Source organism: Dermacentor albipictus, chromosome 1, assembly GCF_038994185.2.
Source record: "Dermacentor albipictus isolate Rhodes 1998 colony chromosome 1, USDA_Dalb.pri_finalv2, whole genome shotgun sequence".
Classification (NCBI taxonomy): Eukaryota; Metazoa; Arthropoda; class Arachnida; order Ixodida; family Ixodidae; genus Dermacentor; species Dermacentor albipictus.
In genome coordinates, this window is record NC_091821.1 from 374,334,417 (window position 1) to 374,359,402 (window position 24,986).

General features: G+C 44.1%; 1 protein-coding gene across 11 annotated transcripts in view; it reads left to right on the forward strand.

Moving 5' to 3' along the window:
• Positions 1–24,986, forward strand: part of baz (par-3 family cell polarity regulator) — a 248,899-nt gene that overhangs the window by 195,397 nt on the left and 28,516 nt on the right. For all 11 annotated transcript variants that reach the window (XM_070531901.1, XM_070531906.1, XM_070531902.1 and 8 more), the window contains exons 9-16: positions 3,448–3,727; positions 10,526–10,821; positions 14,388–14,531; positions 18,531–18,731; positions 19,245–19,432; positions 20,040–20,257; positions 21,137–21,479; positions 24,107–24,351. In XM_070531901.1, the coding sequence (XP_070388002.1) occupies positions 3,448–3,727; positions 10,526–10,821; positions 14,388–14,531; positions 18,531–18,731; positions 19,245–19,432; positions 20,040–20,257; positions 21,137–21,479; positions 24,107–24,351 (1,915 nt within the window). The remainder of the gene's footprint in view (positions 1–3,447; positions 3,728–10,525; positions 10,822–14,387; positions 14,532–18,530; positions 18,732–19,244; positions 19,433–20,039; positions 20,258–21,136; positions 21,480–24,106; positions 24,352–24,986) is intronic.

Consider the following 24,986-nt stretch of genomic DNA (forward strand, 5'->3'; position numbering starts at 1 on the left):
GTTCCTAAATCACAAAATCCGTCACATATTGCGATATACCGGCCGATCTCCATTTTATGCACATGTGTGAAGACACTTGAACATGTCATTTTTAAACATATATCGGAGTTTCTTGAAAATAACAACCTGATCGATCCCAGACAGCATGGTTTTCGTAAGAACCTGTCAACGGTAACACAACTACTCGAAACCGTTCATGATTTTGCTTCATCATTGGATAGGCAAAGCCAGGTAGACATTATATTCTTAGATTTCGAGAAAGCCTTTGATCGCGTGTCCTATCCTAAACTGCTTATCAAAATGAAAGCAATATTCAAGAACACTACATTAATATCCTGGATAGAAGCATATCTTTCATTGCGACAGCAGAGTGTTTTCATCGACAGCATTAGTTCCAGTCCGGCACCAGTTTTGTCAGGCATACCGCAGGGATCCATCCTGGGACCACTGTTCTTTTTAATCTTTATTAATGACATTACTCGAGACATACCAGTGAAAACTAAGTTGTTTGCTGACGATTGTATATTTTATAACGTAGTTCAGCATCCGAATGACCAGGCTCTTCTAAATTCATCTCTATCTAAAATAGATCATTGGTGTTCTGAGTAGCAAATCAAGGTAAATGAGAAGAAAACCGTATCGGTGACAATAATAAGAAAACGGATTCCCCTACACTAGCAATATTCAATAAATGGCCGCAGTCTTTCTTCAGTAGAGAGTTATAAATACTTGGGTGTCATGATCACGCCTGATTTCAGGTGGAACACGCATATCAACTACATACAAAAAAAGGCCATGCAGAAGCTTGGGTATCTGAAACGTTCCCTACGTCAGTCGACAGAAGAAATAAAGTTACTGGCATATAAAACATTTATTAGGCCGATTCTTGAATATGCTTCCGTCTTATGGGACCCATTTACTGAATTAAATATAAGTAAACTCGAAAGTGTCCAAAGGAAATCAATAAGACTCGTCTATAATTCATATAGCTGGCACACATCTCCGACTCAGCTGCTAGAAAAAGCTAATTAGAAACACTTCAACTAAGACGCCATCGTGATAGGTTGAAATATATGTATTTAATATATCATGATAATTTGCGTATCAATAAGGAATTGTACATTCAACAGGTGACTCGTCGTTTCACACGAGGAAATCACTCGAAAAACGTCAAAGAATTCGCCTGCAGAACCGACTGCTTCAGTAATTCATTTTTTCCTCGAACTATTCAAGAATGGAACCGTCTCAGTGAACACATTGTCGAGAAACCCACCATGCAGTCATTCTTAAGTGCTTTATAATTCCATCAGCCTTCAATTTTCAGCAACACTTATCATCTCGCGACATATGCTATGATTCTCCAGCAAAATGCTTCGATAAGTGATGCATTACAGCAGTTTGTCATATCGAGCAACGCGCATGTGCAGCTTGAATTGTCCATGTTCTGATTTCTTCTTTCCTTGTCAAGCACTCTGTCAATATATCATTGTACAATTTTTATATCTGTAGCACGGGTTTGTATGCAAGCGACGTGCAAACTATTGGTCTTTCGCTACTTTTCAGTACGTAGTGCGAGCCTTGTGTAATGTGTTCTTGTCTTGTTATTTTTGATCATTTTTTCATATGTACTGTCCACTCCTGCCTACGGCCTTCTCTGAAGGCTGGCAGTATTTCTCAAATAAATAAATAATAGGAAAGTGGAAACATTTTTTGACCTTGCACAGTTTAACCTGATACAGTCGGAACCCGCGGTAATGAAATACTGCAACGACGAAATTCTCATGACAACGAAGCATTTCGTATCCCTGGCGAACACCCATAGGATTCAATTAATTTCATACCTCTCGGCAACGCAATGTCGCTGTACTGCAATTCCGCATCAACAAAATTTGCTGGAACGTAACTCCGCATATTGTGCAAGGCTAGCAGGCTCCTAAATATGTATCAAAAGCGATTGTTTTGCACTAAAATTGCATAAGATACCATCACGTTACACTTGTGTGGGCGCCAGAAGCGATCAGTGCGCTGGAAACATGTCATGGCCGCCATCTGGTTTGTTGATTGCCCGTTTGAAGCGGCACCATGAACGGCACGCACATTGCTACTGACATGTGACAACGATGTTTGCACGCCTACTAGGCGAGATCGTAGATCGTTGTTCGAAACGTGCATTCAGTTTGCATTCCCCACGGCTGACGACTCAGCGAGGCCTAGGCCAATCGCGTGAGGCGAAACTGAACGCAAACTGGACGTGCGTTTTGAACGACAATCCCCGATTGTGGCAGTGCACTGTGTAATGAGTGCCTCGGTGAGAAAAATGAAGCAAAAACAAAGAAACCCACGTTCCACCTACATGGAATTGTTTATGGCATTTGAGATGGCAGTCGCAGCATATGGAGTGTCACGCATCGGGCCATGATTGAGCAATCATCCAGGAATACGCATCCCTTACTTCAAGAACGCTGGTTTTGGTGCCACCCGACAGGCATTGTGTGCGGATTCGGCGCTGGACACAGATTTGCGTGAAAGGGCCGTTATCTCGATCGTTTGCCTTCGCGTACACAAGATACAATCACTTTTGCGATCAGCACCGGACGCCGCGTCGGCGCCTACGGGCAACAGCGTGCGCAGGAGAAATGCTGCTGCATGCGCTGTTGCTCTATATCCGGTGCCGAGTTACACAAAATCTCACAAAGGGATTGCATCTCCGAAAGCAATTGACCAAGAATACTGTGCTACGGCAGTACTGCCACTGCTGGTCCACACTTTGTACTGTCCGCAATGTGGTTCTATATCCTCGAGCAAAGCTTGCCAAGTAGGCTAGGGAATTTGGGACAGTAATGTTTTGTTCTGCGATGCATTACCTATCTGTGCTGTCTCTTTTCGCAACAACGAAATTCTCGCGAAAAGCGTTCCCCGCCGATTTCGTTATTGCGAGGTTCAACTGTATTTGTGTCGGCATCAGGAGTGCGAAGTTTACCTGTAGTGAGTAGATACTACTTATTACTGTCTGTGCTGTAAAAACAAAGAAGCCAGGAAATAGAAACTTATAAATTCTACAGGTTTCCAGTAATGTAGTCATGATTCGATGCCAGTGTTTTTCTATGAGTAAACAAGTTAACTCCTGTTATTGTTAGATGACCTTGCCTTTAATTCTTTTTTTTATATGTTGGTTTACTGGCTCTCATGGAACACAGAAAGCAACCTCTTTTTGCTCAATATTGTAGCAGTCATGCTGTTTCTCATTTATATTGGTCATTTCACGTTGAGCTTCCTGTTCCGCAACCGCCATTTTGAGCATGAATATGCCATCACATGTGAAAGTGAACATTCCTGCACCAAGCTCTTCTGAAGAACCCGTAAACCTTTTTTGTTATTGTGCTTAATGGAATAGAAATAGATGCTTTGCATATTCAGGCTGTTTCTTTTTTTCCTGTCATGTTGCAGGAGGCGCTGCAGTCCCCAGAAATCTGTTTGCACCTGTCGCGGCGTAGGCCAACTCATTCAGGTTCCTCTCCTATGTCGTCGCCTCCTCCACCTCTGCCCCTGTCACTGCCTCCATCATTATCATCAACACTAAGTGGCAGTGATGCGGGCTCTTCTCTCACATCCTCAACGCAAAGTCCACCTAAGCGGCCTCCCCCACCTCCATCTTCCTTCCGCAAGGACCCAGCTGAAGAGCTCAACAATGGCTCCGTCAACGGTCTCGTTGAGGGAGAAGAAAGGAGTGAGTATCAATCAAGTCTAACAGAGTGTACAAAATATTAGACTGATTTCACAGGGAGTTTTTAGTATGCCGCTGCTGCCACAAGGCATGTTGGTAGTAGTCATAGTGGGCTGAAGGACAACTGTGGTGAGGATAAAAAATTCAGGGGGCACAGTTACCCCTACGTCAATGAATGTGAAAGCATTGCGAGCACTACACGATGCTTAAACATTATGCCACAATGCAAGGTAGAGGGTTCAATTCCTAACAAAGGCCCTGGGTTTTAGTGCTTTAATTATATCTATCTTAATTCATTGTGCCTCAATTAACTGTACCTTAATGAATACCAAAAGTCATGGGTTCGACTCCCACCAAAGGTTGAGGGTTCGTAGCCTTTTTGTACCATCGTTTGGTCATGCCGCTAACGCCAGATTTGCCGCCTCATGAGCCATTTCATGCTTTCGCATAAAATGACTATACTGCGATAGGAGTGGCGACATTAAAAATATATATATATAATTCACAGGAAAAATTCATACTGGCATTTTCCTTGGAATTCTACTCAATGTTTCCTTGAACCCTAGTACAACAGGAAGGCAACTGGCAGGGCCGCTACATGCGCATGTGGAATATGGTGAAATTCATCTGCTGAGCTTTCAGTATCACATGTGTGGCTGGGTATTTCTAGCCTGTGCTCTGTGCCACTAATACCATGCAGCATTGTGGAAGCTACTGCTGACATCAGCTAATTTAGAGCTGAATTGGTAAAGCTAGCTATACAAAAGAAATGCAGTCTGCAGCTGGCTGATACATTAGTTGTCATATTTTTGACTGTCTTGATTGGCCTGCGCGCATGTGCAGTGCTCAGTGATTTAAATGCAATACTCTTAGCGCATGGCTGCTGGCACTTTTGTGCCACCGGTGGGTGCTGGCTATACCGAGCTGATGCATTATGGCATACGATAAAAGCAAGAGACTCTGGATTGCATTGTGACTGCAATTACTTGCCTAGTGATCACCCAGTGCTCTCTGGTGGCGCAAAAAGCACCAGCTGCATTGCAGTCCGATTATTGCATTTCAATTGCTGAGCACTGCACCAAAACTTTGAACGACTGTTTTCTGCAGACAGCTTCATGAATTTATTTTCTGGATGGCTGACAGAAGGTTCAGCATATGCAGTTCCACTCAGTACTATTGATATTGGGAATAATCATTCATTACATTTTTTGTGCTTCTTGGCAGTGGTGGAGATATTAAGAAATTTCAGTACGAATGAAATTATGGGCATGTATATTTATTTATTTTTATTTATTTATTTATTGATACTGCAATCCCCACCGGGATTTTAGCAGGGTGGGTTACAATACATGAGAAAATACAACATAATGGCAAACGAAATATATGTACATGCTTAGGTCACAATCAAGAAAGAATAAAAGAAAAATTAAGCAAAACATTTATCAAATGTGCAAATGAAATAGACGAACACTCAACGTATAAATCATATAGACAGTCACTATAATATAACCAATTATGTTTCAGCCATCAAGAAGGGATGCGAAAGTTGACAAAGAGTCTGCTTGAACGATACAGCTGCTGAGATTATTCCAGTCTCTGACTGTTCGTGGAAAAAATGAATACTTGAAAGAATCATTATGAGAACGAAAAGGTGTAATTGTTAGTTCATGTCTTTGGCGTGTCGAATAACCGGAAGAAAATGTAATCCATTCGCTAACGTCGACATTATAGTGCCCCTTAACTAATTGATATAAAAATTTTAGTCGCGATGAGCGGTTTCTATCGGATAACGGGATTAGGTTAGCGCGAGCTTGTAGTTCAGTGATTGAGCTACGTCGAAAGTTGTTATAAATGAACTGTACAGCTTTTTTTTGGACATTCTCTAGTTTCAGAATATTACCTTTTGTATAGGGGTCCCATATTATAGCAGCATAGTCTAAGACTGGGAGGACAATGGATGTGTATGCTAATCTTCTTACAGCAGGGGTAGCCAAAGTTAATGTTCTTCTTAAAAAGAATAACTTTCTATAAGCATTCGCTGTCACGTAGTGAATATGTTTGTTCCACCTAAGATTGTTTGAAATCCATAGCCCAAGATATTTGTATTCAGACACTTCAGACAAAAGCACATTGTTAAAATTATACGGAAACGATAAGGGCCTCTTCTTACGAGTGATCCGCATGAAAACGGTCTTGTCGAAATTTATACTCATCTGCCACCGCTTACACCAAGAAGCAACACGCTGAAAATTATTGTTTAACAATGCCTGATCAGATTGATCATTAACCTCCGTATATAGAACACAATCGTCCGCGTATAATTTTATTTTGACAGAGATGCCTTCTACCATGTCGTTGACATACATAAGAAAAAGGAGTGGCCCTAGGACCGAGCCCTGCGGGACACCCGATTTTACTGGTAACTGGTTAGATTGATGTCCTTTGAATGCAACAAACTGATGGCGATTGTTCAAATACGCTGATATCCAATTAACAAGTTGAGAGTTTTTAAGCAGACTATTTAATTTAAATAACAATTTACTGTGTGATACTTTGTCGAAAGCTTTGGAGAAGTCCATAAAAATTGCATCAATTTGTTTTACGTTATTTACAGATACGGCAAAATCATGGATAGTAGCAACTAGCTGTGTACAAGTTGAGTACCCTTTCCGAAATCCATGCTGGCATTTTGTTAAGATGTTATGTGTATCTAAAAAATCCACGATATGTTTATGTATTATGTGCTCTAATAATTTGCAAGTGTTAGAGGTTAAAGATACGGGGCGGTAATTCTTTATAGACTGTTTGGCACCTTGTTTATGAAGTGGTGTTACTCGGGCTGTTCTCTAGTCATTCGGGAGCTGACCTTCTTCCAAGGAACGTAAAAACACAATGTACAAGTATTTCGAAACCCATTCGGCATACCTTTTTAGGAAAGTGTTGGGTATATCGTCTGGGCCTGAACTTTTCTTTTCATCAAGTTTTAAAAGCATGTGGAATATACCCTGTTCGCTTATTGATACATCAGAAATAGGGGGCAAACAATTCTCAAACATAGGTAAGACACCATCATCACTAGTAAAAACTGAGTGGAAATGCTCATTAAATAAGTTAGCAATTTTTTCTTCATCATTCAAGTGAATGCCATCAACTTCAAAAACATCGCATTGGTAATGTTTCGGTGACACCTCTCGCCAAAATCTATCTGGAGACGCTGTGATGAATTTAGGCAATGATTCTTCATAGTAACGTTGTTTCTCAGTAGATAATTGGATCCGAAGTTTAGATGAAAGAGAGAGAAATTTCTGCCGTTGATCTGGTGAAGCACTGCTTGATTTTTTCATTTTATCTTTTAACCTCTTGAGCTGCCTTTTCAATCTCAGCGTCTCCCGAGAAATCCAGGGATTCTTTTTTCTTTTCTTAACAATAGTTGGTACATATTTTTCAATGCATTTATTAACAATACTCTTAAAGCGTTCCCATAGTTCCTGCACATCTACAATATTCTCTGAAAATGAATCTAAGCAAAACGAAAGCGTATCTATAATCGAAACATCATCAGCTCGGGAGAAATTGCGGAATCGGACAGCGCTGAAGCTGTCTTTCCAATTCATATTATCTATGGTTAGTAACACAGCCTCGTGATCCGATATACCGGGAAATACATCGCACTTAGTGCGACTACTTATGGTCCCACTTACAAAAAAGAGGTCCAGGATTGTTTCAGAATTACCCTGTATTCTAGTACAGGTATCCACTAACTGTAATAAATTAAAAGAAAAGACAATGTCCAGCATGGCCTCCCCTAAGTTATCGTTATCACTTTTGACCGACATCGTTTCCCAATCAATGCTTGGCAAGTTAAAATCTCCCGAGAGAATAATTCGGTCAGCGGGTTTCACATGCTCGCTCATGTATAGCTTCAAAGAATCCAAAACTTCAACACCAGAATTAGGAGGTCGGTACAGAGCAGCTATGACATATCGAATATTTTCATGGTAGGCCTTGCAAAATATGCATTCAACATCTGATAAATCAGGCATCTTTAAGAGCTTAATGTTATCCTTGAAAAGGATGGCTACACCTCCGCCCCTGCTACCTCTGTCTTTTCTGAATGCGCAATACCCAAGTGGAACGAACTCGCTATCATATATTTCTTCATTTAACCATGTCTCTGTCAATACAACGATATCTGGGTTATACGACAAAAGAATTCCCTCTAACTCTGAACGCTTGTTTATAATGCTCCTACAATTTACGTTAAGTATTCCTAAAGAGCCACGCCCGCGCTTAGTCTGTCAATTTTGAGAACTTGATTTCTTCAACTTGTAACGGCATTTTTTTTTCAGCATCCCAACCAAACAAACTCCCGTTGATGCTCAACTTATCGTAATGCAGCTTTACTTTCATGTTTTTCTGCCTTTCTTCCTTAGAACTCTCCCATAAAAGCCTCCGTGTGTCACGTACTCGCTTAGAAAAGTCTTCAGATAGCGACAGTTCACTGCCCTTTAGTTTATGCGATGCTCTAAGCAGGGCATTCTTCTCTCGGTAGTCAAGAAATTTTAGAATCACTGGACGGGTTTTATTTTCGTCTTTTCTTCCGAGTCTATGACACCTTTCTATGCCTGTTACGTTAATGCCTAGTTTTTTACTAAAGACTTCATCTTTTACATTTCGTTCTAAGTCTTCTGAAGATTCAACTCTAGGTTCATGTAAGCCATAAATTATTAAGTTATTTATCCTACTTCTGTTTTCTAGATCATCAACATGTTCACTAATGTTAGCAAGTTCTTCCTCGAGGTTCGTTATTGTTGTTTTGATGCTTTCTACGCTAGAGTTCAGTGCACTTAAACCACCCAATCGTCGCTCGATGTCATCAGTTCTTTCTGTTAATTTTGATAGGTTCCTTTGCATTTCATTCTGTGTTGCTTGCATATCATGTATAGTAGAAAGAATTTTACTTTGCCCATTTAATAGTTCTAGCAAGAGATCTTTTTCTGTTGGACCTGGATTTTCTTCTACGTCTCCGCAAACCAGAATATCTCTAATTAATGAGCTAATTATACTAGACAAAAAATAATTAACACGCAGTGGGCAGGGCAGCAGCAGCAAAAACCGGTTATCCGATCGATAACCACGAGTTGGCGTATATCTACTAACCTGTAGCATGAAGCAAAAGGGATTGTTCAGCATGTTGCCGGGATTGCTGCCGCCTTGCCCACTGGTGAAGCACAGCTCGTCCGGCGCCTTTATAGCTGTCCGATGGGGCATGTGACTTGACGTCACTGTTGTGGAGGTGATACCCGGACTTGTGACGCATGGAAAACTTTGCCGATTCATGATGCCGCATTCACCACGTGTCGATGAATGCACACCAGCGTCTTGGTCCACGCCCACCAACGTTGTCGAAGCAGCACAGGTGCTAGTCGAAGCTTGGTTTCCGAGAGTAAGCAGCGTAACCTGTAGCATGAAGCAAAAGGGATTGTTCAGCATGTTGCCGGGATTGCTGCCGCCTTGCCCACTTTATCATTTTAACTTTTTAACTGGAGCAAGATTATTAATTACTGGTATTATAGTTCCTAGCAGTTATTCTCTTATACTATTAGTAATAAAGTCAACTCTCGTTACAACGAACCCTGATAATCCGACAAAAAAACGTCCGTTTTATCCAAAGTATGTGGCATGCGAGACGGCTCACTTCCGAAACTTTCGTCGTGATGTCTAACAACTTTGTTGCAAAGAGTGAGTGACGAACGTCCGGAGTAGAAAACAAACAAAAAAGTCACAGGTTCGGCCAAAAGGTGACGCATCAATTGCGGTAGCAAATTAAGCAAGATGAGTGCCGCGGCAGCAGAATTGACCTTCGTGCTGTCTCTCGCTTCAACGCGAGCTAAACGTCGAAAGCACAAGCTTCCGCCACTGAGTGCACTTTGCCCACATCACAGACTGCTCTCAAGATACGGCGCCCGCGAGGCCACGGCATTAACAGCAGCCACCGGTGTAGAACCCCCCCCACACCTATTTCCCTTGCCTCCCCCCATGCATTGCGCATGAAAGACTGCGTGCTTCCGCCCCACTTTCCTCTCTCTCTTATGCACAAGATATTGAGCCGCGATCATCGGCTGACCCTCGCAAGTCAGTTGCTAGCCCGCATCGACACGGAAAACTCCATTTTACATGCCTGAGTTTGACAAATATTGCCACTAATTTCATCCGCTGTAGCTTATAGTTCGTTGTAGCGCAGCCCTTTAAAAGCAAACCTTGTTGCATTAATAAAATAGGTAGAACAAACTGAAGCTGAAATATGGTCGGTTATACCCGAAAGTCTGTTGTATGCGGGTTGTATGCGAGCATAGACTGTACTAGGCAAATAGTATGACAGGTTTTCCATAGACTGTGAAGCTTATTAAAGAATTTGGCTTTCCCGAGTTTACCTTACAGTGAATCTAGTTTGTCAACAACAGAGATTTCACAGCATGCATCAGCTAGGCTGCAACTGAGCCAAGCCATGGCTGGTGTCACACTACATTTGATAGTACTGCATCACTATAGTGCTGCATCAAAGTTCAGATGCTCAAGTCCTACCATTAGGTGCAAGCTATTCTTCATTGTGCCTGTTGTTTCATTTGTTCCTCATTCTCACAACAACCCCTTCCATTGTAATTGAAGCGTTAGGAAACTGAAGAGGACAACTTTGGTTTCCTTTGTTTGTTTTTTGCTTCTTTGCGCCTCATGCAGTCATCCCTTTCTTTTTTATTTATTTGCTGCTTAACTACATTCTGTTCACTCTCCACTTCCCAGGTGGTCTCAACAGTAAGGTGGCAACAGTGACACCAACAAAAAAGCTTCCGCCACCGCCACCTAATGCCGCTGCCAATGGTAGGTCAACCAGTTCATGCCTGAATGTGGCCAACACGCGTAAGATCGGCCGCAAGGTGCACATCAAGTTGGTCAAGGGGCCCGAAGGTTTGGGCTTCAGTGTCACGACACGGGACAACCCAGCCGGTGGGAACTGCCCCATCTATATCAAGAACATCTTGCCTCGAGGAGCAGCCATTGATGATGGCCGGCTTAGGCCAGGTGACCGGTTACTTGAGGTGAGGCAAAGTGCATGGAAACACTGACCGGCACTTTTGAATCTGACTGTGTTCAGTTCTGTAACATACGAGGCGTTAAAAAGTTTAGTAGCTTCCCCCAGGCTTTGCTGCATGGTTTGTTAGAAGCAATGCAGTAGAACCTCGTTGATATGATCCCATTTTGTACAATTTACTGGTGGCAATGTTCGGGATTGAGAACACCAAAAATCGCCCAATACAGTTACACTTCTTTTTTACCGGCCAATACATTCCTGGAAAACACAATCTTTCGGCACCAACATTTAGTATTATCACCAAAGTGCGATACTATGATATGTTTTCTGGCCGCTAGGTCCCATATAAACAAAAGAAGTTGAGAGGCATGCGTGACTGAGAACAGGTGCTCGCAACGGCTGCTTTCCCTCAGTGCACACTCACCCTTGTCATGTGAAAAACGCCGCCACACACTCCGTTTCCTATTCCGGTACCAGCAAATTTCCTCATGGGTTGTCGCATGTCTCCATTCACAGATATCTCCAACCCATTACAATAGCTAAGCGTTTTCACCTACTGTATTTACGACCCTAAATCTGCGTTACCATATCATCATTGACATACGAAAAATGGCTGCCTTGTACGTGCTTCTAGCCTAGCTGCCGTAGCTTCCTCCATGTGCATACCTGCATGTTGTACGTGTAAGCAGGCACTGGTGTAACCTAGTCTACCGCCTGTCTTCCAGTTTTCTATGTTTATTCAATCAGCATGTAAGCGCCAACTGCGAAGACGCACCGAGTCCAACATGATGCTGCATTTAAAAGGAAAGTTATCATATGCACAAAGACGGACGGAAATCGGGCCGCATCACGGGCATTCGGAGTTCCTGAAACTTGCGTGCGGGACTGGCACAAGCAGAAGGAGAATATTTTTGCCAGCAAAGCAACAAGAAAGGGTTTCAGTGGACCGTAGCAGGGCCGCTTCGCTGAAATAGAATAGCTGCTCGCGGAATACGTGCAAGTGCAGCAAACGGCACAGTGGCCTGTGACGACCAATCTGCTCAAAGTATGGGCAATGCAGTTAGCCCTACAGAAAGGGATAATGCGGAGCGACTTCATTGTTAGTAGGTGCTGTCTATCAAATTTTATGAGAAGAAAAGGCTTTTCTCTTCGAAGGCGGACAGGGGTATGCCAAAAATTGCCCGATGAATATGGAGAGAAATTGCAGTTTTCAGCGATACATTCTGAAGTTGCACCATAGAAACGGCTACCACTTCGGACAGAATGCCGATCAGACACCGCTCTACTTGGACATGCCTACCACCACAACCGTTGAAAAGAAGGAGGCGAAGCAAGTGCACGTTTTGTCTTCCGGCCACGAAAAAAATAGAGTCACCGCAATGCTTTGTTGCACTGTGGATGGGCACAAGCTGCCCCCATATCTTATCTTCAGACGGAAGACGCTCCCGAAAGTAATCGTGTTTCTCAGTAACGTCATTGTGCGTGCAAATGAAAAAGGTTGGATGACCACGGACTTGGCTGCTGATTGGATTAATAACGTTTGCCGGAAGAGACCCAGCGGCAGTTTGGGTCTGGGTGGGATGCTTGTGCTTGACGCATTCAAGTGCCACCTTGACCAGCGCCTCAAGGACAAGCTGGCTGCATGTAACACCGACCTTGTCGTGGTACCCAGCGGCATGACATTGCAGCTCCAGCTGCTCGATGTTTGTTTGAACAAGCCAGTGAAAGACAGAATTCCGGCTTTCTACACTGAATGGCTTGTCAGTGGCTGCCACGAATTCACACCCGCCAATAAGATGAAGCGTGCCTCGCTGCAGGATTTTGCTGGATGGATGAAAGATGCATGTTGCACGATCCCGTCTTCCATGGTCAACAAGGCCTTTAAAAAGTGCGGCATTTCGAATGCCATGGACGGCGCCGAGGATGAAATGCTTTGGTTTGTTGATAGCGATAAAGGAGTTGTCTGATAGCGACGACAAGTGATATCTATTGCCCCACACGACTCTTACCAGTGCAGTGAAAATCTTGGCGGCAAGGTTGCATTCACTCTGGCGGCATTGTTGCACCATATGACAATGATTTCGTTTTGGTTTCCCATCGCCGTCTCAAATGACACTGCACTTCTCAGGTCACTTGGGCCCCGTGAGCTCAATGCACATTAGCATCTCATGCTGCGACGATTCACGCCAAGTGAGCATAAGAAAACTTTCCGCCAAAATGCCTCGACTGAAGAAGCGGCTCACCCAAGCCACATTCAAGCAGCACAAACATAAGACCGCTGAGGGCGCAAAAACGACAATGCGCATCTCTGGCTGCTCGGGCACCACCTGATTGGCGCCCCTTGGTGTATGGTGCCGTAACGATTCATGCATCGTTTTCCATTACGTATATGTCAACTACAATCGAGTTCAACAAATTCTTTAGTGACTGCAGATCTTACGTTTGCCCGGTTAACATATTTTTCCTTGTGTTTCCCTTTTTTCCCCCCATAACGTATGAACAAGGTTCTTCTGTATACAGTTGACGCTTCTCACAATGTATCGTAATAATCCAGCAACAAGGATCCGTTATATCCAAAGTCCGCATTGTCCAAAATAAGGGCCACAGTATGTTGCAACACAGTGGAACTTTGCGTATACCACTGCCTAAATTAAAATTATTTTGATTAGCGAACCAAGGGACTGTATTTGCACAATTCTATCGCGCCACCAATTGTAAGGCACAGTTATATTGCTGTCCAAATATGAGAAAAAAATAACTTGGTGCCGATTCTACCACACACATCAAGTAACGAAACCTGAGCTGATGTGTAGCATGTATGGCACAGATACGCACACAGCTGAATCTTAGCGGCTAGTCGCTATCGTAGGCCAACGACACCTCCTTTTCGCTGTCTACTAACTGCAGAAAGTAATCTTCAGTTCCATTTAATGCATTAAAAATGCCACACTTCTTGAAGGCGCAACCACTGTCTGCGTGAGGGTGTTGCACGCACCATGGACCCACCATGCGATGTCTCTGAGCGTCGCTTTTTTCGGACGACTCGTTTGATGGCATTGTGGCTAGCTACCTTGCATAGAACTTTTTTTTTTAGTAAGAATTGGTCTCATTTTGGATTTACTAGAATTAATTACGATTGTAATGTGCATGCCAATTTGAATGCACCTTTTATTTTAAAGAAGTCTGCATTCAAATCATGCGCATGCGGAACTCAAATGTTCACTGGCAATTCGTATTTGTATATTTGACTATTAGCGTACCTCTAATTTCGAGCTCTACATTTCTGTAATAGAAGGTATAGAGCTTTATAGATATCCTCACAATTGTTTTTAGTGGAGGTAGTTGTGGCTTCTTAAGAAACAGCCTTCTCAGCCATAAGGATGATAGGCTGCATAATATGTGATAAGTTGCTACCTTTTTCACTCATCAGTGCTTTTTTGTGACCACCAAGAAGTTTTCTGGAGCTCAGTCTTTTATGTGGCACCATGCTATCTTCATGTGAAAACATTGCATGATGTTTTACCTTTGCTAACAGTACAGATGGGAATTCACATTTTAACATGTTCTTTTTAGGTGAATGGCGTAGAAATGACAGGCCGGTCACAAACTGATGCTGTCACAATCTTGAGAAATGCACCACCTGGCAGCACTGTGGAATTGGTGGTATCTAGGCAGGAACCGGATCCTTCACCTAGCCCTGGCCTTCCACGGGAAATTGTGAGTGCTTCTATATTCCCATGCCCTCTAAAAAAATTATTTGTCGAAGCTAGTGCATGTGTTGTATCTTCCGTACATCTATGACAGTCATGTCACACAAAAGTGATGGTTGCTTACTAGCTTGATATGGTTTCTATGGCTGTTACCTGAATAAAATAGAGCCCCTGGTTTTCTCTTGTTCATTGACTACTGGCTTCATATGGCCGCAGTATTAGGTATGACAGCATGGAAAGCGATTGTTGATAGCTGCAGATTTGTGTTTAGAAATGCTATAAATTATCTTAAAGCGGTAAAGCTTGTGGGGTCTGATGTGGGATATCTCACACCGTACTCTTGGGACAAAGGAACGACAACACAGTAGTGCAAACAGTCACAAGGGCATTTATTGCACCTTTCATACATCAATGCCTGCTAGCCGAGTTGCTATCCACAAAACATGCCGATGGGCGCGCGACAAATCTAGAAGTCCGACTTACCGCGTCCTCGCGAGCGAATATGTTCGCCCCATGCTGGATCCCAACGCCTGGTCGTTCGCGTGTATAGTCACGCGAGTCGTGGCGCGTTCGAAGGCGGCCACGCGAGGCGGTCTCGCAGTTGCATCGGTCGCCGCGCGCGCGGGATGTCCGCGCTGCTTCGGCGACCCGCCGGGAAAGAGGGCCGCTGCACGTGCGGCACGGCACGTCAGTCCCGCTGGCTGTCTGGAACCCAAGAGAGCGCGCCTCGTCTCTCCCGCCGAGGGTAACTCCGCAGCCGCGCAACACTAGCGCCATCTCTCGGAGTGCGCTTTAACCACATCGACCGCGCTGACGTCACGCAGGCCACGTTGCGAAGCGGGACCACAGGAGACGCGCTATGCGGGAAAAACATCAGGGGAGGCGCGAGGGTCGCGCATTCCCACATCCCCCCAACCTTAAATCACTTCTTATTCCGGCGAAACATGTGACACGGTCTAACATTAACCCGTGCTTCGCGAACAGGGTGGTACATGCAACAGTGATCGCGCTGAGGAAATGTCCACACGCTGTCCATAGCATGCGAGCCGACATTGTCCTTGGGTACACCGCTGGCGTCCGCCGGTCACAGCAGCGGCTTTGCAGCCTCGACGGCACGATCCCAGGCCAGGACTCCGGAGACGACGACGCAGTAGTCGGTACGAGCAAGCGTCGCTCGCGCCGACTCGCCCTGCTGGCGGGAGCCGCAGTAGCTGTCGGTGACCGCCGGCTCTTTTGTCCGCCGCCGAGGGTTGCGAGCTGGATACAGGAGGCCGCCGAATTCGTCGCGCCGAACTGGCCACAGCATCACCATCGCCCGGGGGTGGCTCGATCGTAGTCCGGGGCAGCAGCGCAGACGATGTGCAGGCGACGGCAAACCAGGGGTGACTCCAATCACACTGCGTAAACTCAACACACTCGGCAAACACTAAAGTAGTGCAAGGGAGAGGAAGTCTGCATGCGCATCGCCCACGTGGTACGATGTTCAACTCGGCTAGCAAAAGATCGGGCAGCTATACTCAGATGCTAAGTTCACGTGAACGAAGCTCGCTTTCTTGAGTCGAACGAGTAATTTCAATTCGTGCGAGGCTTAACTAGAATGAGGTAAGCAAAGTGCAACACCTCAACGCCACGGTCCACCAGGTTGTGTCCCTCCACGTGCGACAGGCAGCTTCGTAAAGCCTTAGGCCTAAAGTGTCGCTACCCTGACAACAACCGGCATCCAAAAACAACACCCACAATGGGCGCAAAACAGGCAGCCGCGAGGAGACGTCAGCTCTGCGAGGTGGTCCTACTCCGCTCGGTGCAAACAGCATCCGAGTTGACGGCGCCCACCGTCCCAGACGGTGTCGGAGCGCCCGGTGCCAGGCCGCAATACCAGTCAGCCCGTAGTGGCACCCGTGGCCCGCGGCCACCCGGCTCCCAGAGCCGCGACTTCATCCGAGCAAAGAGATAGAAGAAGCTATTTACATAGGAAATTCGGACCACCCACGAGGCTTCCGTACTCACTCGCTTCAGGCTTGCCACTGCTCCGCGGGCGCTCAGCCTCGCTCTCCCAGGATGCGGACCACGTGGCTCTCGTACCAACGAATGCCATTAAAAAAAAAAAAACACTTGCGAAAAGGCTTAGCATGTTGACATGTTCAAACACACTACAGCCACCGTCACCTCGCTCAAGAAAGCACGCCGCCGACGCTAGCGATCAAAATTCACGCTAGGCCTACGCTTCGGTTCAAACAAAGGTCTCGAACGAAGCAACACTTAAAATTATCGTCCGATGCCCCAAGAGTCCCACGTTGGGCAGCCAGATGTGGGGTCTGATGTGGGATATCTCACACCGTACTCTTGGGACAAAGGAACGACAACACAGTAGTGCAAACAGTCACAAGGGCATTTATTGCACCTTTCATACATCAATGCCTGCTAGCCGAGTTGCTATCCACAAAACATGCCGATGGGCGCGCGACAAATCTAGAAGTCCGACTTACCGCGTCCTCGCGAGCGAATATGTTCGCCCCATGCTGGATCCCAACGCCTGGTCGTTCGCGTGTATAGTCACGCGAGTCGTGGCGCGTTCGAAGGCGGCCACGCGAGGCGGTCTCGCAGTTGCATCGGTCGCCGCGCGCGCGGGATGTCCGCGCTGCTTCGGCGACCCGCCGGGAAAGAGGGCCGCTGCACGTGCGGCACGGCACGTCAGTCCCGCTGGCTGTCTGGAACCCAAGAGAGCGCGCCTCGTCTCTCCCGCCGAGGGTAACTCCGCAGCCGCGCAACACTAGCGCCATCTCTCGGAGTGCGCTTTAACCACATCGACCGCGCTGACGTCACGCAGGCCACGTTGCGAAGCGGGACCACAGGAGACGCGCTATGCGGGAAAAACATCAGGGGAGGCGCGAGGGTCGCGCATTCCCACAAGCTCTACGAATAATGAAGGAACTTGATAATCTTCACTGTGATATGAAGGCCATGTGTCTTTCTAGGTTATCATGCTGTCTTACAAGCATAATGTTACTTAACAGTATTTTGGGTGTTTAGATTGTCTGATATAAGTGTGTCATGCACACTCATAAACTTCATTTGGTTTTTCTTGGTAGACATAGGTAGCATATGTGTAATGGTAACTGTTATAGTAGATGTCTGAAATGTTACTTATAAGTTATTTCTTAATATAACAGAACACTTGAGCTCTTGCATTTCTCCCATTTTTATTATTGATATGTAAGTTCTATTTGTGCTTTTATGAAACTACTAAAGTGAATGTTTGGTTCTGTGTGATTGTTGTCTTTATGATCTGATAATGCCCATGCATTAGATTTCCCCCCTATTTATCCAAATATATATTGGCCATAAATGTTGCCTGCCTAATGTCAGAGTCACCTATATGAAAGGAAGAAAATGTTAAAGGCTAGTCCGTATTCCAAAGAGAACAAGAAACCCTGAAGGCAACCATTCAATAGTACTATGTCACTGCTCATGATTGAAGGTATTGCTTTCATCTGGACTCATCACCCATCATAGCGCATTGTCAACATTACCTTTCTCACTATATCAAGGTACAACGTGTAGTCGAGCGGGTAGCTAGGGCTTACCAAGTGATATCAGAATTTGTTGTGCTGAGGGAATGTGGCTCATAAGCCTGCATTTGGCCATGATTACAGGCAGAGGCATCTGTTCACCTTGTTAGCAATTACAGGCGAAGCACTCTAGATAGTAGTATAGACATTTGTGGTCAGAGAGTCTACAGGCGTTTCAACAGTTATGGCAGCTTAATTCTTGCCTCGCTTTTCCAGAGCCAAACAAAGAGTTATGCCGTGACAGTATAGTGGCAGTTAAACTTTACATCAAAGATCTGTATTTCGTGATGAGACTCTCAGCTTTTCATTTTAGCTAGAATCTGTGCAAGCACGCAAGGTTGACTGAGCCCTTCTAAAAGGGTTTTAGAATTTGAACTTACTGTATTTCGTTGGAGAGTCGTTCCTTGACCTCCTTGTCTGACCTTCCCGTTGTGCAGCCCCCTGAAAAGGCTGGCGATGAAGTTGGCATTTTCCCCTGGCGTCAGAAGGAAATCCTGACACTTGACATTCCGCTCAACGACACGGGCTCAGCTGGTCTTGGTGTAAGTGTGAAGGGCAAGACATCGACTGGCGCCAGCTCCCCTGTTGACCTGGGCATCTTCGTGAAATCGGTGATCCACGGCGGGGCTGCGTCTAAGGTTGGCTTTGTACAAATACTGTTCTTTGCATCGTAAATGAGGCACCAAGAATTGTGTTGTAAATGTTACACTGATAAATATCTAGAAAAGACTGGAAAAGAAATAACAGTAATATTGAAGTGAGCTAGTCCAATCAGCTAGCTAACTAGTTTCATCGCATTATATAAAACACTAAAGCTTTGATAATGCATTGAATTAACACAGTGCCCCAGTTCTGTGCACAGGTCTTCAAGGGGAACATGCACTTTCAATATACCTTTACTTTTCACCTTAAAAGTAATTTTTTAATCAGAATGGAAGCACGTTATTGTGGAAAAGCGTAAGCAGACTGTTAAAAGTTCAGTTGGCTATAGCAGCCAGGCACATCATGCTGTCTTTTATTTACTGTATATTTACTTGCTTTCTAGTTGCTCATTTTATAAACACTCCTTTCTTGTTTGGCTCTTTGTTGATAAAGGTTTTATTTTCTCATGCTTATATAATAAGAAGTGACACTTTTTTATCACTTTCCAGGATGGCCGTTTACGCACTAATGATCAGCTACTCAACATCAATGGGATCTCACTCCTGGGCATGACGAACAGCCAAGCCATGGAGACACTACGGCGTGCCATGACTCAAGGCGAAGGGCCTAACCCAAATGCCATCACCCTCACCATAGCTCGTAGGGTGCCCTCGCAAGACGTTGCCGAGAACCTCAGGTGCTGCATTTCTTCTATCAGTATTTTTTGAAGTGTCATTTGTGAGACTGAAAATGCGATAGCAGAGGCATGGAACATGTACAGATGTTGAAGGTTGTGTTTATTATGTCATACTTTTATGATTTTTCGATGTGCAAAAGGTATCTTGGAGGTGATCATGACACTGAGGCTTGCTTTTTGATATTGGCCTACGCAGTTTGAAATTATAGCAAGAAAACAGTGTAGTTGTGGGTGGTTTATTGGAGCCTGTGAAAATCGAACCAGTTTGTCATAAAGTTTGTGCTGTTTATCACAAATTACTGTTTCTCTTTACATTTTCTCATTTGTAGAAGCGTAATTCACTGCTAGCTAATCTAATATTCAAAAGCGTCTTCTTCAAGGGCTTTACCTGCTGTTGAACTTTATCTTCCCCTCTTTACCTTATTTCTTCAACGTACTACCATATGAAGACCATTTCTAGACTTCCCAGCTACTGGAACTTCTGGTGCAGGTGTTAAATAATACTCGTATCATGTGCAAACTTTCTTCTGTCGTGTGTCATCTTCAGTGCTCACAAACTGTGAAAATCAATATGCTTAAATGAAGACACTGGTATGTACTGGTGCAGGTTCGAGGAGGGCTTCCTTTCCAGCGGGGACTCATTCTCGGTGCACCTGCGATCAGACTCGCTGCTCAGCTCAGACTCAACGGCCGCCTCCTCATCTTGTGAAAACCTCTCAGTCTCGGGGGGCAGTGGTCGCACACCAGACCATTCCACAAGCGGCAACTCTGAAAACACTGTGGTCTATGTGCCTAAGCAGCCACCTCCACCTCCTGTGCATGAATGTGAGGACTGCATTCCATGCAACTCATGCAACACGAGCTAATTGACTTAATCTTTTAACTATTGTGCCCTGTTTCACACCCATCACTCATTAGTTACAGTCTACAATTGGCAAAAATCTTGTGCTTCAAAATTGTTTTCATGTAGGGAACATTTGCCACACATGTTTTGTCACATTAAACATAACGCACATTATCCCATTTATGCCATCACGTGAGAAGTGATCACGATGTCTGGGTGCCTGGCTCTCAGATGTCGCAGACACATGTATATAAGGTGCATACACGAAAAGCAATTACTGTAGCATTTTCTCAGACTTGGGCTGATATATAAAGGTAAACTAAAATGTACGATGATGCCCTTATGTGTAGTGGATATCGTAATAACCGCATCATTCTATTTAGCAACGTATGATAATGCTTGTTGCTCCAGGAAAGGAAAGAAAAAAAGAAACTTTACCCTGTTTGTATTGTGCACTAACCTATAGCATTTTAAATATACAAGGATGTGCATTTCTTGCTGAAAATTGTTGAAAAAAAAGATATTGCACCTATGCTGGTCTGTATTTGCTCAAATTTTACGGAAAGATTGCGTTTTATTGTCCGAATCGTTCAATAGAGCATGTGGCACAGTTACTTGCCTGGTTTTTAAAAAAGCACTGCAAAACTGCATTCTTCTATGGGTAAGCTAGCTGCTTCCAAGGCTGCACTAGCAGTAACTTGTGTCACCACCTGTTGGCAGCTGCAAAAAGCAATTTTCCGGGAGGGTTTCCCCACATTTCAGAGAAGCAAGCAACACGCTCCAACCTTCCATGAACAGCTTCACCAAGTCTTGTTCTGCCATTACATGACGACACGGTGTTTTTCTCTCTCCCTGCACAGATGGCTATGGAAGGAACCCCGTGCTGGAGCGGCTTATGGGCCAGAATTCTGGCACATTGCCATCCAACCTTCGCAACGAGTCATACCTTCGTGCCAGTCATGACAGTTGGGCAGCTGAGCGGTACAGCAGGCACCACACGGCACCTCGCACCGCACCTAATCACCGGCCCACTCCGCTGTCCCCCAATACCAGCCGAGGGTCTGCAGACACGGTGCAAATAGAGGATGACTACCCATCCTCTTTGCGGGGTGAGGACACCTCTGTTCCACCCATGACACCTGTTGAAGAGGAAGCCCCAACACCCAGTCTTGGTCACGATAGCAACAATCTCAATCAGAGCGAGTATGTGCCACTTCTGACTATGTAGTAAAGGCTTGCCACTCTGATTACACAAGCATGTCCTCATGCTTTTTGCCTGCACTTGCTTTTTCTTTTCATTCATTCATTAATTGAATGAATGAGCAGGCAGACGTTGGCCAATTTACCAATGAGAATTCATATTGTGGAACCTGTGCAAGTTCGTTGTACTCTAAGATGTGTATTAAATCCAGTCAAAACTTCACATGTGGATAGGAGCGTATACAGTGAAATGGAAATACAGTTAAACCTCTATATAATGAAGTGGGTAAAATCTACAATTTGCTTCGTTATATAGAAATTTCGTTGCATTAAAATTTGACCCTTTTATGAAGTAAACACAGTTGCCGATGGATTCACATTACACGAAAGGTGCCTCAGAATTTTCCAAATTATCAGGCAGTTGAAAAAAACAAGCTTGAATGAGAAAAAAGTTTATTTTGTTTAATTTGAAAGTTGGCGACAAAAGATAGGGTTTCATTTCATGTCGAAAATATTTTTGCGCTGGCAATACAAAGCAAAACCAGCCACGTTTTCACATGCACTCCGCCCCCAGCGGCTGGTTCAACACGTCTCAAAAAATCGAGATTACGCGGCCTCCAGTACCAAACGCACGGGAAGACAGCACAGACGATGCCACGCAATCTTGTCTCGCCCACTCTTTGCACATGCGCCAGATTACCTCTAAAAGAGGGTGCAGGGGCTGCGTACGCACTCAGCTGCGCTGACAGCCATGTGCCGCCACAACCCCCCCCCTCCCCTTGTGCATGCCTGATCGTGTTACTGTGAGCTCGCTTCCCTCCTTCCTTTCTTCTTGCTTGTGTGAGAAGACTGTGCTTGTCAAGCTGCCATCCTTCTTGGCTCACCCTCGCCTGCTTTCAATTGCACCCAAAGCATACAGTGCATGGATCACGACAAGATCTTATCGCTAGCTTTATACGAAACATGATGCTGCTCCCCTTCGCTCTTGGTCATGCAGCGTTTGATTGGAGAGGTGTAATCACAAGCAGCCCCTTGTAATTCAACCATTTGACCACATGTGTCCACGGCAGTTTCTGTTTTGCCTCAGTATTTATTGGCAGCGGCAGTGAAATTTTGTTATATTGAAATCTTGTATGAAAACACTTTATTCTATTGAGGTTTTAAATACACATCTTTCCATGCACAAGAAGTTATAAAAATTTTAGATACTTTGTTATATTGAGAATTTCATTATGTTGAAGTTTGATATAGTGAGGTTTAACTGTATATGTACAAATCTGTCGTTTAAGCTTTGAAATTATTATTATTATTAAATTATTTTTATCAAAATTAAGTATTAAGGCTTTGTTTGTGATAATATTGACACCTTAGAAATTCTCGAACACTAATCTATCACCTTAGCTTGACCTAATATTTGTCTTTAGTGTCTCTTTAAAAAAAGTACAAGGTCTGGGCATCAAGAGCTCACTCCCCACTTACAGAGTTCAAAAGACAGCTCATCATGGCAGTGTCGATGCACCCAAAAAAACCTCAGAGGAAAAATTGTCACTCACCTGAATGTAGCACAAAACTACAAAGTGTTTTCTCTGTAGCTTCGTGCTATGGTCAGTCGGATAACAATTTTCTCTTTTGTGAACCTTCTTTCACCGTGGGCTAATGCAGAACTGATTTGCCATTGTTGGCAAAGGGTCAAATTGTCGGTGTCAAATCAAATAATTACAGAGCATTTGCTATACTAGTTTGTCCACGCATGCAGTGTGAGCAGCCATTTGTAGATTTCGCCAGATGCAGCGAACATGTAAGTGCAACTCTGAGGAGCAGCAGCTGTTACTAACTTTAGGGTTATGTCAATGTTGAAATCTTGACATCAGGGATGCAGCGGTCTTTTGTTGTGGAATTCTGGTACGTAGGTTCATTGCTTAGCTAGCATTTTGATCAACTGCAATGCATAGTTCTCCTTTCAAAAGGTCACTGAAAGCAAATGTTAAATCAGGCTGGGCTAATAGAGTAGCACATCTAACAACACTTTCAGTGCTTGTCCAGTGTAGAGAGATTACCTATTAGGGAAGAAAATAACAGTTGGATATTGAACTTCCCTGTCTCAGTTCCTGCTCTCAAACACTTATATTTACTACGCTATTGCGTAATATCACAGATTTCATTATGGCATCTTCTGGTGGCAAAAATTTGCAATAGCTGCCCAAGTTGATGTTGCCTCTATTCTTAAGTACTGTTCAAACACATTTCTTTTATTCTCCTCAACCAACTGTTGTTACAATGCACGATACGATTTATATTGCAGAAAGTTCTTTTTGGAATTGAGTGATAATCTTGCCATGCTGTCTTTCATTGCACTTTTGTGTCATTTTCCTAGGATACCGAACCTTTATGCTCAGCAAAGTGACTTATCTGCTGTTTGAAAAATGCAGCTTGCTAGTCTGCCTTGCTTGTATATTTTACTTAAGGGTTTCATTGACGATACCAGATTTATTCGCTTGCATAAACGACTTCAGAGACTTCACGTCTTTAAAATGTCTTAGTAGACTGAACTCATCAGAGACTACAGGTTCGAAATAAGGTGTAGGTTACAGTACCTCTGATGTCACGGCTACCATCTTGCATGCATTCAGGTTGTCCTTGGTAGACGGTGGCATCTTCTGCCGAGATGGTTTTGGCCGGCAGAGCATCTCTGAGAAAAGGCACGCCCACTTGGATGCTCGTAATACGGACACCTACAAGCGCAACAAGCGGACGCGAGAAGAGCAGGACAAGGCAAATGCTCGGCAGCAGCAGACAGAGGTCAAGACATCTATTTCACCCCCGACAATCGGCAATGGGTCACATCGAGATGGAGCTGATCCCCGGCGGCCTACAGGTGAGCGTGAACTGCAACTCATACTTGTGTGATTTATTAATGGGTGGCGAGTTGATAAGGCAGTATGAAATAGCATTGGATGGAGAACACAGTCTAGGAGACAAGCTTCTTTACTTTTCTTCTTTAGCTCTTGATCATCATTAAAGCTTTAGCTTTGCAATGCTTGAATATCTACACTGCTAGTTTGAATGGGATGGGGACCAGACTATCAAAAAACCTTTTTTGCATGCTGAAAGGAATGCAGTAATCTTGATCTGACTGAATTTGCAATATGATTGTTTGAAAGTTTAGTTAACATAAATTAGTTATACAGTACAAGGTAAACACTCTTGGGACCCAACCACTTTGCTAAGATTAAGAATTATTTATATTGTTTTTATTGAAGATATTCAATTTCGTTAGGTGTAATTTTGCAGTGTTATCAGACTTCTTGTAAATGTGAAACCACATTGTAAAATTACTTTGCTAACTAATCAAACGTACAGCCTCTGCAAAAAGGAATAAAAATTAGAAATAGTGACTAATACAACTTTTATTGTTTGTCTGTAGGCATACGTATAGTACTACTTGGTAGAAGAAGACACTTTGTAAAGGATTGCAGTGGATGCATGGTGTTCAAGTTTATTGGAAGGCTA